We start from the raw sequence: 14,960 nt of genomic DNA on the forward strand, positions 1-14,960 counted from the left end.
TGGCACCAAAATCAGACCCAAGGAGGATGGTGACACGTTTTACTCTGGGATGGAACAAATCCTTCCTCCCTCCCTGAAGCTGTTGATCAGCTGTTTCCCCTTGACCCCCCACAGCCATGTGGCCTTCACAGTTTGCTCCAGCACAAATAAATAACCTGCTGGAAATGAATATTTTTGTTTCCTTGGAAAGCCAAACTTGGCTCTGTGTGGCACCAGTGATGCAGCAGCTGCAAGAGAGGAAACCACAAACACCATCCCCCCCACCTGCTCCTGCTGGTGTTCAACAATGGCTTAATAAAACAATATAAATTAAAACAATATAAACCAGTTGTTAATAACAAACCCTCAGGAACTGTGCAATGGGATGTTCCTTATTTGCAAACCCCTGGTTTGTTTTAATGAGAAGTAACACTATTTCCTACTCATCCCTTTTTTTTCTCCCTTCTAATAATTACTCCAAACCCCTGCTGTCCTGCAGCCAGCCCTGGCTGCCCTCACTCTGTGTGAGCTGTTGGGGGACAAGAGCTGTGCAGGGCCAAGCACTGGGAGTCACAATCTGTCCCTGGAGCAACCAAGAGTGGGAAGGAAATCCCAGCCTGGCGCTGGTTCTGTGCAAAGAGTTTTCCAGTGCAATGGTGCCCTGAGAAAGAAAGGGTGCTCAGTGCTGCCCAGGAGTGCCAGGTGGGCAGGAACAGAGTCCAGTATGGTGCTGCTGGCAGGGATGTGTCAATCCCAATCCTGCTCCCCTTCTCCCACTCTGAACTTCAGGAGTCCTTTCTGTGCTTCTTCTGTTCGTGGTACTCTATTATTTTCTTCTGGAAATATGCTGTGGAGGAAAAAAGGTCATGGGTGAGGTGCTGGTGTTTGGAATGGGGGATACAGGGCTGCCCAGCCTGAATCCTGGGAAGTGTTTCTATCCCAAGCCATCCTGGGTTACGGACACCTGCACCCACCAAGGACCTGGGGCAAATGTGGAAATGAAGAGTCCAAGGCAGGTTGGATGGGGCTTGGAGCAACCTGGGATTGTGGGAGGTGTCCCTGCCCATGGCAGGGGTGGAACGAGATGCCCTTTAAAGGTCCCTCCAACCCAGTTTGTTGGAATTTTGGGGATTCTGTAAGTCTATGAAATGGGGGTGGTTGCAATGCCACCCATCCCTCTCACCCAAAATAGGCTTTATTATGCTGGGTTAGCCAGAGGCTTTAACCCATATGTTCACTCCTGTTCAGTTTTGTGTTTCCCACCAGCAAGGAAGGGAGAAAGCAGCAGACCCAGCAAAACACCAGAATGGTGATGTAGGCTGGGAATACAATAAGAAAACAGGCACTGTGCTGTGCCTCTCTTTCTCCCCAGGTTTGCCCCGTAAGGTCTCACATGAAAGGGCAGAGAAGCAGCAGCTGAGGCAGTACCAGCAGGTGGGGTGGCAGATCCCAGCCCAGGATGTCTCATCCAGAAATACAGTTTTTGGGTGGTTTCCTCCACCTGCGCTGCCCATTTGTCCATGTGCCAGGCTGGGAGGAGGCTCAGCTCTGCCCTGTGCCCTGCAAATCCCCAGCAAGGGGGAAGGAGCAGCCCTGCTGCCACAGAGTTAGGGGCTGAGCTGAGTCAGCCTCCTGGCAGCTGCTGCTGTGCCCAAGCCAAATGTTGGTGCTGCTGCCACTTGTTTGCCTCAACACAGAGCCCTCAGTGAGCCAGCCCCAGCTCCAGGTGAGGGACAAGATCTAAAATGAATCATAGAGTCCAGAATCCCATGCTGGTTTGAGTTGGAAGGGTAATCCAATTTCAAACTCTGCCCTGGGCAGAGACACCTTCCACCAGGCCAGTTTGCTCCAAGCCCCATCCAAAGTGGCCTTAGACACTTCCAGGGATGGGGAGTCACAAATGAGGATTTATTTTTTGTGTGACAGGTATGGAGAAATGAGGCCACTGAGAGCAAACAGGATCTGCCCAGTGCCCTGAGCACCCTCAGCTCAGGCTGCATCCCACCCCTCACCAGGCACGAAGCATCTCTGCCCCCAAACCAACCAGCCCCGGGTTCCACAGAGCCCACCCCACAGGGCAGGGGTGAGAAATGGGACCATTACCTTCCTGGGGGATCCTGCTCTTCTCCGCTTCCTCAATAAATAGGGAGAACATGTTTGTCTTCACAAACTTCTTGAGGAGCCGGCGGCAGCTCTTGGAGGCCATGGCCTTGCAGAAGTTTCGCTCCTGGAAGCTGCCAGAGCCACTCCTGCCCCACTTGATGTGGGAGCCATAGTGCCCCACCAGGCGCACAAAGAACTGCACGAAGGCCTCCGACACCAGGGCGTTCACCTGCTCCGAGGCTGGGGGACACAGAGCACGAGAGGTGGGGATGAGACCCCTGAACACACAGCATGGCCTCCTGCTAACCTGGTCTGTGCCTGCATCCCCAGGGGTTACTGCTTGGAGCCTTCCTCCGCCACTAATCAAGGATCAGAATAATTTTGCTGAGGGAACCATTCCAGGGTGGCAGCATCTTAATGTTCTAAATATTAGCAAAAATCCATTTTGCCAGCAGAATTATCTGTTCCTGCTCTCATTTTTAAAAGGAGAGAAGAAAACCCAAGGGATTACCCCTGCAAATAGGGGCAGAAACATCCCAGACCAGGTGACTTTAGGAAAATCCCTTGACTGAAGTCTCTAGCCATGGAGAGGGCAGATCAGGGCTCTTTTACCATCACAGACATCCTTACTGTGCTCGTTGTTGTTGTTGTTGTGCCTGTTCAGAGATGTCAGCATCTCGTTCTGCAGCTTCCCAGGCAGGATCTCCTCCTCATCCCCCACCTGGAAAGCAATGGGGCCGTGAAGCACTGGAGAGAATCCAGCTCAGGGGGCCAGGGATGGTGCAGCCCACCAGAGGGGCTTTCAAAGCTCATTAATCATCATCACAATGTCCTGCAGAGATGTGGATGTGGGGTATCCAGGGCATGGACCCTGCTGTTCTGGCTCCAAAGCCAGGAGCAGTGGCTGTAGACATCCCCACTTGGGTTGTTCCCCCTGGGAGGGTGGCACTGAAGATGGCTCTGCCCCCAAAACCATAGAACCACAAAATCCCAGAGAGGTTTGGGTTAGAAGGGACCTTAAAGCTCATCCCATTCCACCCTCTGCCATGGGCAGGGACATTTTCCACTAGACTACATTGCTCCAAGCTCTAGCCAACTTAGCCCTGGACACTTTCAGGGATCCAAGGGCAGCCACAGCTTCTGTGGGCAATCTGGGCCAGGGCTTCACCATCTTCACAGGGAAGAATTCCTTCCCAAAAACCCATCTAACCCTGCCCTCTGGCAGTTTGAAGCCATTTAAAGATGTGGAAGCTGCCAGGTAGCTGGCACAAAGGAGAAAAGGCCCTCCTGGGGTTATCCAAGCACCCCCAGCCCCAGCCCCAGCCAGGAGGAAGGGAGGACCTACCGCCCGGATGATCTTCCCTTCACAGAGATCAACTATCAGAGCCTGAAAGAGAGAGGGGAGGGAGCAGCTTTAGCCCTGCCAAGGCACCTGGGCTTCCTCCCACCCATTTTGGGATGGGACTGGTGTGTCACCAGCCCGTGAGGGTGGCAGGAGAGGGATCAGCCCCTGTCTGCAAGGGGCACCAGGGCATTTCCCACAAGGACAATTTTTGCTGCAGGTTTGGTGGCTTGTCCCCACACAGCTTTCCGCTGCTTCAAGACTGGGATGACCCCAACGGCAGCTCCTGGAGCACAGGGGCAGGGCAGCTCCCAGGAGAATGTGGAGGTAACACCCCAAGTGCCAACAGGAGGGGACATGGAACACATCCTCATTTCCAGCCTCCCTGGATGGGAAAAGGGCACAGTCAGAGCCCCAGCGCCAAGCCAGACCCGGGGACACGGATGAACCGATGGCTCCATGCAGCTGCCCTCCCCTCCAGGTGAAATACCTCCTCCATTGGCTGCTCCAGGACCCGCTGCAGGTGCCGCATCTGGATGCCGACCATGAAGGGCGTGGGGCAGCACACAGTGTCCAGCAGGCACTCGGGCAGCACGGGGATGTAGGTGTGAGCCCAGGTGAAGGGGTACAGCAGAGCAGCCACGGCGTGGATGCACTGGGACAGGACACTGTGGGACAGGAGCCAGCAGTGACACCACGGAGCGAGGAGGGAACATCCCACCCCCAGCTCTGCTCTGCCCTGTGCCACTGCAAGGGCGTTTTTATAACCAAGAGATCAGGACCCACCTCAGCTCCTCGGCCAGGAAGATGAGCCGTCGCTCCAGCATGGCAGAGGCGAAGATGTGCAGGATGAGGTGAGGGCTGAGCCGCTGGAGCAGAGCCTGGAACTCCACGTGCTCCAGGTGGGCGTCCACAGGCCGTGTGAGCTCGATGAGCTGCCGAGGAAGAGCCACGGAACCCCAGCTTAGGAGGAGCAACACTCCCCCGTCCTGCCCTGGCCTCCTGAGAAGGTGATTTGGGAGCAATTCATGACCCAGTGTGGCAGCATCTGCACCGTGTCCATGCAGAAGGGACAAACTCCATTTCACCCTGCCAGGGGATTCAGCCTGTGCAGCACTGAGAGCTCAGGGAAGCCATCAGTGATGAGCACTGTGGGGCTCTTTATTTGGGCACTGGATTTTTAACCCAAATGCCTCTTTTCTCCAGTCCTCCCAAGTGCCTGGCAGAGGGTGGCAGGGACACATCCCATCTTAGTGTCTGAGAGGTCATCTGTGAGCTGCCAGCAAAGGGAGGAGTGGGGAAGGCATGACTCCTGCAAATGCCACAAAACCTTCCTCTAAAGTCTCTCTGGCAGGGCCAGCCTGGCAATTCCTGGCTAAGATGCCCAAAAAGTGAGGGACCTAATGGATGTTTGCAGGCAGCTGCATTTGCCCACGAGCCTCCCAATTCCATCAATCCCCATGGCAGCCAGACCTGGTGAGTACCGAAGGGTTAACAGGAATGTGCAGCTTATGACACAGTCCTGGCCTTTCTCCCCATCCTTCAGGATGAAAATCCCCTTCTCCACATGCTTTTCCAGCAAGGCAGCATCTTTCCAGCCAGCAGCATCAGGCTTGGCTGGGCTCCACAGCCCCTTTCCAGCACAAACCCTGCCCCATCCCCACCTCAGCCATGCAGTACCCAGCATTTATTTCCCCTCCTTTCCTGGTCTCAGTGATCTCCTTGCTCCAGACCCTGCCCAGAGCCCCAGAGAGCAGCTCTTTCGAAGAACATCCTCATTCCTCCTCCCTCTGGCAGCCCAGGCTGTGCTTCCAACCATGGCCCTGGGACAGAGCATTGAGCAACCTGCAAAAAGTCTTGCACAAGCTCCCTGGATTAGGAAACTGCTCAGATCACCAGCTGCTAAATTGCTCTGGAGAGCAGGGATCCTGCTTTCAGGCCCTCCCTGGCACATCCACGGGATGCTCAGCATTGAGGAGAATTTGCCCAGTGCCAGAGTGGATCTTACCTATTTTTCCAGCTTGGCTTGGCCACAAGAAAAGAAAAAGCAAATTAAAAAGCTCTGCCTATGCGAGTCTGGGCTGTGTGGGCGCAATGAGATCATCTCATCCATGCCTGGATCAGATCTTTTCTCTACATGAGAAGACTGGGCTTGTCACACACCTGCACCTGCCTGGGGTGCAGAGTGGTATGGAGAGGAGTATAATCATGCAACCATGGAATCATCAGGGCTGGAAAAGCCCTCTAAGAGCCCTCTAAGACCATGAACTCCACGTTCACCACCAACCCCCATCCCCAAGTGCCACATTCACGTGTTTTGAACACTTCAAGGGATGGTGATTCCACCACTGCGCTGGACAGGCGGTGCCAGTGCCTGACCACCTCTTTTGGGAAGGAATTTGCAGCCCAAGCCAGCCCTGGCACATCTGTGCTCCCCAGCCTGCCCGAGGAGCAGGCGCTGGCTCAGGAGCAGCTCCCAGCCCCTGGCACAAATCCTGCTCTGACATCAGGGCCAGGCAAGTCCCAACACAGAATATGGAGAGGCTTTTGTGCAGCAGCTCCAGCTTCAGGCTGGGGGAGCCGCAGAGGTGGCAATGGGCTCCATCCTCATCCTCACTGCTCTCCTCCTGGATCAGGGAGAGGTAACTGCCCTCTTCCCAAGCCCCTGGCAGCCTGACCCACCCTGCCCTGCCCTGTGGTCAGCACCCCTGGGTGCTGCAGGGTGGAAGCTGCTCCCAGGTGTGGACCAGGAGATGCCCCCGGGTCCGCACCCACCTCTGTGCCCGACTCGGGGATGAAGCTTTTGATGGTGACAGTTTTCCCTGGGGCGGGGAAGGGCGACTCCCGCAGGCCCTGCATGAAGGGGTAGATCACTGCCATGGAGATCTGGCGCCTCTTCTCCACCTCGTCCAGGATCTGGGTGAGATAGATGTGAGCTGGGGATCCCCAGCAGATAAAGGAGCAGCTGCCAGGGCCACCACCGGGCCAGAGCCACCACGTCCCTACCTTGGAGAAGAGCCCAAAGCAGCCCAGGCAGCTGATGATGCAGAAAACCTCGGGGAGTCGGACACCACGCCCGGATGGCTGCAAGAGTGTGGGAAAAGGATGTGAGCATCTCCCAGCCCCCTGCACCAAACTCTCCAAAAGGGATCCTCACTTGCTCCCCTCAAATTCCCCGTCACTGACTGGGAGATTTTCAAAGCTAGGGCTGAGGCCAACGATGCAGCTGATGCTGGAAAAGCAGGGGGTGCCCAGAGGAGGTGATTTGGGTGCCTAAGCTGTTAATTATTTTGGTGCAAAGTCCTTTGGCATATTTGCAAACTGTCCTCCCACCCAGGCACACGTTCTCCAAGACACCTTGCCCCACCATCCTTGGGGTTAATCCTGCCTCCTGCTGCAACAGGGGCCACTGGGATGAGTTCTGTGGCTTCTTTTTTCCCTTTCCAACTGGATTATCCTGGGTCTGTTTGCTCTTTTCAGCCCTCCAGACATCCAGTTCCAACAGCCTGAGCTCATCCCTGGATGCTGAAATGGGTGCACTAGGATGAAGGGGTGGTGGATCCAGCTGTGGCACAGGGATGTCCTCCTGGATTTATGTCCCCGTTCAAAGCAGCAGCCAGAGAAGACCATTGCATCTCAGAGCCCCTGAGCTGGTCAAACCCATGAGCTGAGAAACAGCCGCTGCTCAGATGCAGATTTTGGGGATGGGGCTGAGGGCTCTTAGCTCCTTGGTACCTGGATGGCTGCACTGACATTCCCATCCTGATCCCAAGTGGGATTTTCAGCCATGGGAAAGGAGCCAGGCAAGCTGTGGGAGCCCGTCGGGAATCACAGAACTGTTAAGTTTGGAAAAGCCCTCCAAGATCTCCAAGTCCAAAAGCAGCCCAGCACCACCACATCCACCCCTAAACCGTATCCCCACATCCACAGGCTTTGTGAACACTCATTGTCTCCTCCATCTGAGCCATGGCTCAGCAGAGAGCTCTAGAAACCCCTCTGTGTCCCCTCTTGCTGCTGCCCATCACTGTGGCCAAGGCCGGTGGCTTTCTGAGGAGCTGAACGTGGTGGGAGGTGACGTGTCCCCCGTGGGGAGGGGGTGACACTGACACCCCCCGTGGGTGTGGGGAGGGCAGGGCTCACCAGCAGCCGCCTGCAGTAGCCAATCTTCCTGCTGCCATCCACGTTGGTCAGGACGAAGGAAAAGGTTTCGCTGCAAGGAGAGAAAATGTAGGGCTGGGAGGAGCTGGATGGACTGGGCTGGGCTGGGCTGGGCTGGGCTGCTCCCTCCAGCCCTCAGGAGCCCAGCAGGGGTGGGGACCCCAGCCCAGAGCCTGCGGTGGGGCAGGTACCTGGTGAACTCCGTGATGGGCGCCCAGTTGTTGCCGTCGGGGAAGCAGAAGAGGGGGATGGCTTGGAGGAGACGTTCCTCCTCCTCCTTCTGGCCCTTCAGCAAGTTCTCACGCTGGGTGGAAGCGATGCCAAGAGTCAGGGAGATGGAGGGTCCCCATTGTCACCAGGAATGGGGTGGGATTCAGTGGAATGGGGTCTGCCCCAAAGCCACCCCTGCCTCTTAGTGATGCAGAAGGGGCCTGCACATGTCTGGACAAGCACCTCCCAAAAATCCCATGGACAGTGAGGCAAAGCAGAGGGACCCTCTGCAAATGTGATCTCTTCCTGCGCCACCTCCCTGAGATGTGATTTCCCCACTGTGGTCTCCCCTTTTGGGACAGGAGCCCAGGGAGAGCCCCTGGAGTTTCCTCCTGGGGTGGTGGCCCTGGGCTGGGATCACGGGGAGGGACAGATGGTCCCAGCAACCCCAACCCAGGGCAGGCAAATGTTGTGGTGTGCTGTAATGTCCCATTTTGGCCTTCCAGGTCATTCCCCTAGGTGTGCCTATGCTTCTCTCCCTTCCCCCTTACCCCCATGCTGAGTGAGTCCTGTCAATCAGGCTGAACATTCCAGCAAGGCGTTGTGTGGTTGGTCAAGTTCAAAGGATGCCCCTATGCCCAGAGGTCATTGGCCTGTCTGGGTGTCATCTTCCCCTGAGACCCTGCCCCTCTCACCTGGTTGGTGGCTCACCTGTACCTCCCCTCCCCCTGTCCCTGAGCTTAAAAAGGTGATCAGAGGATGCGGTCGGGATTCTGTTGGAGCAGTTGCTCACGTTCAGACCTCTGTAACCATGGAATAAACCTCTGGACATTAAACCCTCCAGCAGAATCCTCTCCTTTTTCTCTTCACCATCGCCTGAAGCTATCCTCTTGAGGTAAACGGGGTTCCTAACAAGCCTGGACTTGTTCAGTGCCCAGCTGCAACCACCAGCAAGCCAAGGTGTCTCTGGGGTGACACACCGCAGTTGCTGCCTTTGGCCCAGCAGCGAGGGTCAGACTGGCCCAGGCACAATCTAACTGGTAATATTGGGAGCCATTTTTTCCAATAGGCAAAGGCTTGGGCTCTGGGACTGTGACTCAAGAGCATGGGGCACCTTTCTCCTTCCATAGCTTTAATGATGGGGAAGGAACAACATCCCTTTCTCCTCTAAATGTGGAAAACTAATCTTATCAGAAACACAGCACTAAATACCTTTGGGAATTGGTAGGTTATCTTGGGCTCATAACGTCCATCTGGCATCTTCTTCAGCGACACCACCACCAGGTACTCAAAGAAGAACTGTCCAGCAGAGTAGAAGACTGAGCTCCGCTCCCCCTGCTTCCCCTGTGGTGCCTGTGGGGGGGTGTTGTCTGCAGCACAGGCCCCATCTTTTCCTTCTGAAACCAAAAAGATCCCCAAAGAAATCTGATCAGAGTGCAATAAAAGGTCTGAGGGCAAGGGAGGAGTTGCAGAGTTACATGTGAACTGGCTGAAGGGAACCAGGCCCTGGTGCCCAGGACTTTTGGCCCCCAAAAATGGGGACATGAAAAGGAAAGAGAAACGGCTTTTATGAGTCTTTTAGGGAAAATCCTGACACCTCCAGCCTTCCTTTGCCCCAGCCCAGTGAGGGCAGAAGGATGCTCAGAGCAAAGCAGACACAAGGAATGAGGAGAGCAGATGGGCTCTGCATTAAACATCGGCAGGGAGGTGTGGGAATGTGTTTATAGCAGTTAATTTAATTCTCCTAGGAGAAGTAAACAGCAACAAGTAAACAGCCCAGATCTTGTCTGAGCACCTCCTAAAGCTCCAGCCAGGTGAATCCCAGCCTCTCCCTGCCAGGTGTCCTGGGAACTGCAGATTGCAAATGAGCTGCTGGAGGGTTTTCCCTAAACCAAAGCAAAGCAGTTCCTGGAGGTTACAACCCAGTTCCTGTTGGGCTGGTTGGGGAGGGCAGCCGGGAAGCATCAGCAGGCACACCCTGAACAACCAGGAATAGGAGGGAAAAGAGCCCCATCCAGCATCTCCAAGGGCCCTGGGATGGCCACAGTGGGACAGTGAGATCTGAGGGCTGGACAGAGGCTGCAGCCAGGCCAGGCCACAGCTCCTCCCTCTGCCAGAGGCCACTTCTGCCTCCCTTTATACCTTGTTCCCTTGTCCTTGATACAGAAACTGCCCCATCTCTGATTATGGTGGGAAGCTGGAGCAGAAAAGCTGAGCTGCTCCTAAAAGGAGCAGCAAGGAAAATAAGTATGTGGCTGGATGAGATTAGTGGCACTTGCAGTTTGTCCCCAGACCCCAGAGTTTGTCCCCAGACCCCAGAGTTTGTCCCTGAGCTCTTCTAGTTGTGCCACTGCTGGTTAGGGCAAGGCAGGGCTGTGATCAGCCATTCCCATTATCCTTCTCCATGTATGGCATCCTCCTCCAAAAGCAGTGCTGGTGGACACCCTGCCCACATGTCCCTCCAGCTCCAGAGCTGCTTCCTTCAGTCTGGAATCACCTGTCCAGCCTTTATCCCAGGTCACTGGGAGCTGACGGGAACAGAAGGCTCATAGGAGGAGGTGACACTCATGGTGCCATCAGGATGTTCCTTCCCAGGGACCAGAAATTCCTTTCCCATCTTGGGGTGGGGGGATGCTCAAAGCCCCCCCTTTGTGCACCCTGGGGCTGCCCCACCTCCACACACAAAGTCCTTTCCCTTTGGCAAGGTGAAATCCATCCCCAAGGGGACCCTCTGCAGCAGGTGAAGGATGAGACCCGGCTGAAGATATCTCTGGTTTATCCTCATTGGGGACCATCCTGGACCTGCCCAATGAGGGGCTCCAGGCCAGGAAAAAGGTTCACAAGATTGCTTCTCCTGCTCTTCCTTGGGATGCTCCAGCAACGGCTCCCAGCTGTGGCCCAGGCAGGGGGTTCTTGTTGGGGGGAACCCAGGGAAGAAGGCTGTATCATGGGGGGGCTGCTGGTGTCCCCCATCCACGCTGGACACTGGCATTGGCTGTTTTCCCATCACCAGGGCAAGATGAAAGCGCACTTAACTCCTGCCAATCCAGTCTCATTCTGCATTTCATAGAAAGACAGATCTGCTCTTCAGCAAGGACTGCATTTGCATTTTGTCCATGGGGTTTAGAAGCAAACAAGCCAAACCTGCTGCTCTGGAGAGCCTGGCCTTGCCAGGCTACAGCTCTGCCTCTCCCCTGTGGAAGTGTGGATCCCCCAGCAGCACCAGGTCTGGCTGCAAAGCCCTCACTGGCAGAGCCTGAATCCCTCCAAGACCACAACTCCATCCCTGGGCTGGCAGACGAGCTCCGGGGATGTGAGGAGTGAGCTGCCAGGCGGGCTGATGTGGCACCAGAGATGCCAGCGCTGTCCCAGCCCGGCAGGGCTCACGAGAGCCGATGACTCTCCCACAGCCCATAGTGCCAGGAAGATTCGGGGTGCCCCCCCAGCCCCCCAGCAGTGGGTGAGAGCATGCCCTGCGAGGAAGGGAAGGAGGAGGGTGGCCAGGGGTGCTGTGGCCGCTCCCGGATGGAAAGTGGCTCCGGTGACGTGGATGCTCACCTTCCATCCCCCGGGCACGGAGAGGGCAAAGGCTGCTGGGGCTCTCCTTATCGCCCAGGGCTGCGCTCAGCCCCGCTCTGCCTGTGGCACAACCGGTTTCTTTCCTCCCGGAAAACTCCCGACCTCTGGTGTGCCAAGGTCTCCCGACCTGGTTTGCGGGGGAGCTCTGTCTCCCGTGCCGCCCAGTGCCCACCTGCCCCGGCTTCGGCTTTATCGAACATGGGGAAACGCCGAGCTCTTGCGGAGCCAGACCCAGCACAAAACAGACGGGGAGGGGAGCGCTGTAAGCCCCCCCAATCCATGGATTGCTCCAACCTGCTCTGCTCTGCCTTGAGATACGGCAGCCAGAAAACTCCGATGATCCTTTCGGTATCTCGGAAAAGATCACAAATCCCAAAGGACCAGTTTCTGCAGCGCCTTCTGAAGGCTCTGCAACACCCAGCTGTCCTGAGTGGCGCCGTCTCCCTCGTGGGTGCCCCCACGGACCCCCTCCAGGCTGTCGCAGATGCCACGGCATGCCCTGCGATCCCCGTTCCGCGGGGCTGTGGGAGACAGGGGATCTGTGGGGCCGGGGAACCCCTGCGGCTGGCTGGGGTGGGCTCAGCTGGAAGGGCTGGCTTTCCGGGAGATGGGGCGCAGCGCTCGGGATGGGCTGAACCCCCGAGAACGGTGCAAGAGATGCGGCGAGTCCCGGGGCAGCCGGCCCGAGCTGGGCTCCGTGCGGGGGGGAGTGGACGGGCAGGGCTGGGGGACCGAGCCGCCGCCGCCGCTTCCCCGGGACCGTCTTCGCTCCGCCGGCAGCCGCGGGCTCCCGCAGCCGCCGCCCGGGGATGGACCTGTCCTGACACCGGTACCGGCACCGGCACCGGGGATGGACCTGTCCTGACACCGGCACCGGCACCGGCACCGGGGATGGACCTGTCCTGACACCGGCACCGGCACCGGCACCGGCACCGGGGATGGACCTGTCCTGACACCGGTACCGGCACCGGCACCTCCCGGAGCCCCTCCCGCCCCTCACCTCTGCGGCCGGCGCGCCGCAGGCTCCGTCGTAAGAAGTTGCCGAGGGAAGAAGCCATGGTGGTCTCGGTTCGGCCCGGGCTGGCGGAGGGCTCCGCTTCCGCCCGCCGCGCTTTCGCTTTCCCGGGGGAGGAGGGACGGCACGGGGCGGAGAGGAGGAGGAGGAGCGGGGACCGGGCAACACCTGGCACCGGCCGGGCGCGGGACACGCGTCCGGGGAGAGCGGGCGCTGGGGACGGGGTAATCCGGGAAACCGGGAGAAACGGGCATGGGGGGCCCGGGAGCATCGGGAATGAGGGGAGCAGAGAGCCGAGGATGCCAGGAGGAACTCGGGATGGGGGATCCGGGAGTACAGGACATGTGGGTAAAGGGAGGACTGAGAATGAGAGTCCGTGGGGAGGAGGGGTCGGGAGCGCCGGGCACGGAGGTCCTGGAAGGAACCTGGATGGGGGTCCTGGGAGCTTCGGGAATGGGGCAGGCGGGAAGCCCTGGGTGCAGAGGAGCAGGAGCAGCGGGCACGGGGGCACAGGGAGCTCTGGGATCTGGCTCTGAGAGGGCACGGTGGTCGTGGAGGCAGCGGGAATGGGGGAACTGGGAACACCCCAGTTGTAAGGATGCCAGGAGGAGCCAGGCGTGGGACAGCCAGGAGAATCGGGCATGGGGACACCCCGAGCACCGGACACAGAGGGAGCTGACCATCCCCTCAAACGGGGCTGGCCATCCCAGTGGGGAGCCGGCCTAGGCTGGGGCACAGGGTGGGCATCAGGGCATGGACACCTGGAACAAGGTTTGCCCTGCCATTGCAGGGGACAGAACACTCATTCCCCAGTGCTACACAAGGTTTGCCCTGCCATTGCAGGGGACAGAACACTCATTCCCCAGTGCTACAGCATTGCCCAAATCCTGCTCCAGCCTCCCGGCCTCCTCCAAGCCCTTTTTTCCCTGGGACCCCACCAGTGCCAGGACCAGTGCCCAGCACAGCCTCTGTGGGGTCGGAGATGGCACTGACTCGTCCCCTCCAGAGTACAGATGTGTCCCAGATGTGTCTCCAGGGTACAGATGTTTGGTGTCTCTCGCTCTGCAGCCAGCCCATCACCCCCTCCGGTGACTCCACTGTGCTTCAATCCCCTGCCGTGGGCTGCGAGCTCGTCCTGACCCCTCAGGCATGGCAGCTGGGCTGTGCTTTCCCTTGGGCTGGCGTTTCCTCACCGCTCAGAGATTCATCCTCCCTCCCAGAGGTACTGAGAGGTGCTGTGTCCTTGCCCTTTCCTTGCCCTCTGCCTCCATTGAAGGAAGGAGGAGCAGTGTCCTGGTGCTGCCATCCGGGGGTTTCCCTGTCCTGGGCATGCCAGGACACTGTGGAGCTGCTCGGCTTTGCTGGGTGGTTTCACTGCTCTGCACACGCCAACAGGGAAAGTCCCTTAAAAAACAATGATATCTTTAAAAGAAAAATCCCAGTTTCCCATTCTCAGCCTATCCATCCGCATTTCCTCTGCTGTTTTTGGGTAGTGCTTATGCAGTAACTAAGATCCATTCCAAACCAAACAATTATCTGATCCAAAAACTGAAGTAATGAGTATCTTCTATGATCTTAATTAAACATGCAGAGGGACCTCGGGCACAGCTATGGGTTATCAGACTGCAGATGTGATGATGTGCACAGTTCTCAGCCCCAGTGCCGGCATGGGGCCGTTTGCGGCTGTAGAGCAGATTCCCTACACCAAATGTCCTCATCTCTTTTATTTTGCAACATCTCCCCTTCCTCTGCCGAGTGTGGGCTGGAGCCCGAGGATGGGTTTGCCGCCGCCAGGAATGGCCTTCGCCAGCTTGCAGACGTGGTGGATGCTTCCAAAATTCATCCCCACCGGGACACGTGCCTCTGATTCAACCAGGATGCTGCCTCCTCATTGGGCTTATCAGGGAATTGCTGGTGCAGGAGTCATTTTACTGGCTAATTTTGAGTGGGTGGGAAAGCATTTGTGCTTCTCGGAGGAGAGGACAGTGTGTTTGTTTGTGCACAGGGCTGGTTCCCAGGACAAATTTCCTCTTGGCACAAAGGGAAAAGAAAAAATTAGGGGGTTTCCCCTGGATTTTGGAGAAATATGCCTGCTTCCTGGAAACTGGCGCCACCTTAGGAAAACAGCTGCTGCTTTCAGCCAGAAGAAAACCCCCGAAATGCTTTCAATTCATAAACAGAATTTTTCCCCCTGCTTTCTCCCTTTAAGGCAAGTCTCTGACTGCGATCCCGCCTCGATAACGCCGCGATTCCGCTCAGGCGGGAGCAAAAGCCGCGTTCCAGCCGCAGAACCTCCCGCTCCTGGGGAAACACTGTCCCTTTGTGCCATTGCACAATCCAGCCAACCTTGCGTTGCTGAGAGAGGTTGAACTTTTGAGTATTGCCACTGAAAGCTCCTTTCTGCGGGAATCCGGCCGCCCCTGGGACAACAAACGGGCGCATTGTGGGGCCCCGGGGCCGCCCCGCTTCCCCCGCTCCCGTCGCGCTGCCAAAGTCATTTCGCTCCCCTGATCAGCCCCAGGGAGTTTTGTGTTTGGCTTCTTTTCCCTCCTCGAAGTGCCGGTGCTGCTGAAC

At 57.2% G+C, this 14,960-nt stretch overlaps 1 protein-coding gene across 1 annotated transcript; it reads right to left on the reverse strand.

The window, feature by feature from the left end:
• Positions 1–371: 371 nt before the first annotated feature.
• DENND2D (DENN domain containing 2D) lies at positions 372–13,044 on the reverse strand. The gene is given in 16 exon segments (XM_063177964.1): positions 372–826; positions 2,083–2,322; positions 2,713–2,803; positions 3,428–3,469; positions 3,915–4,092; positions 4,211–4,359; positions 6,200–6,340; positions 6,431–6,508; positions 7,565–7,634; positions 7,774–7,886; positions 9,005–9,189; positions 12,372–12,545; positions 12,548–12,620; positions 12,622–12,817; positions 12,819–12,975; positions 12,978–13,044. Coding segments are annotated over 16 exon segments (2,001 nt in total). The 5' UTR covers positions 13,030–13,044; the 3' UTR covers positions 372–764.
• Between the last annotated feature and the right edge of the window lie 1,916 nt (positions 13,045–14,960).

The sequence above is a fragment of the Melospiza melodia genome, chromosome 28 (genome assembly GCF_035770615.1).
Source record: "Melospiza melodia melodia isolate bMelMel2 chromosome 28, bMelMel2.pri, whole genome shotgun sequence".
In the NCBI taxonomy this organism is placed as follows: Eukaryota; Metazoa; Chordata; class Aves; order Passeriformes; family Passerellidae; genus Melospiza; species Melospiza melodia.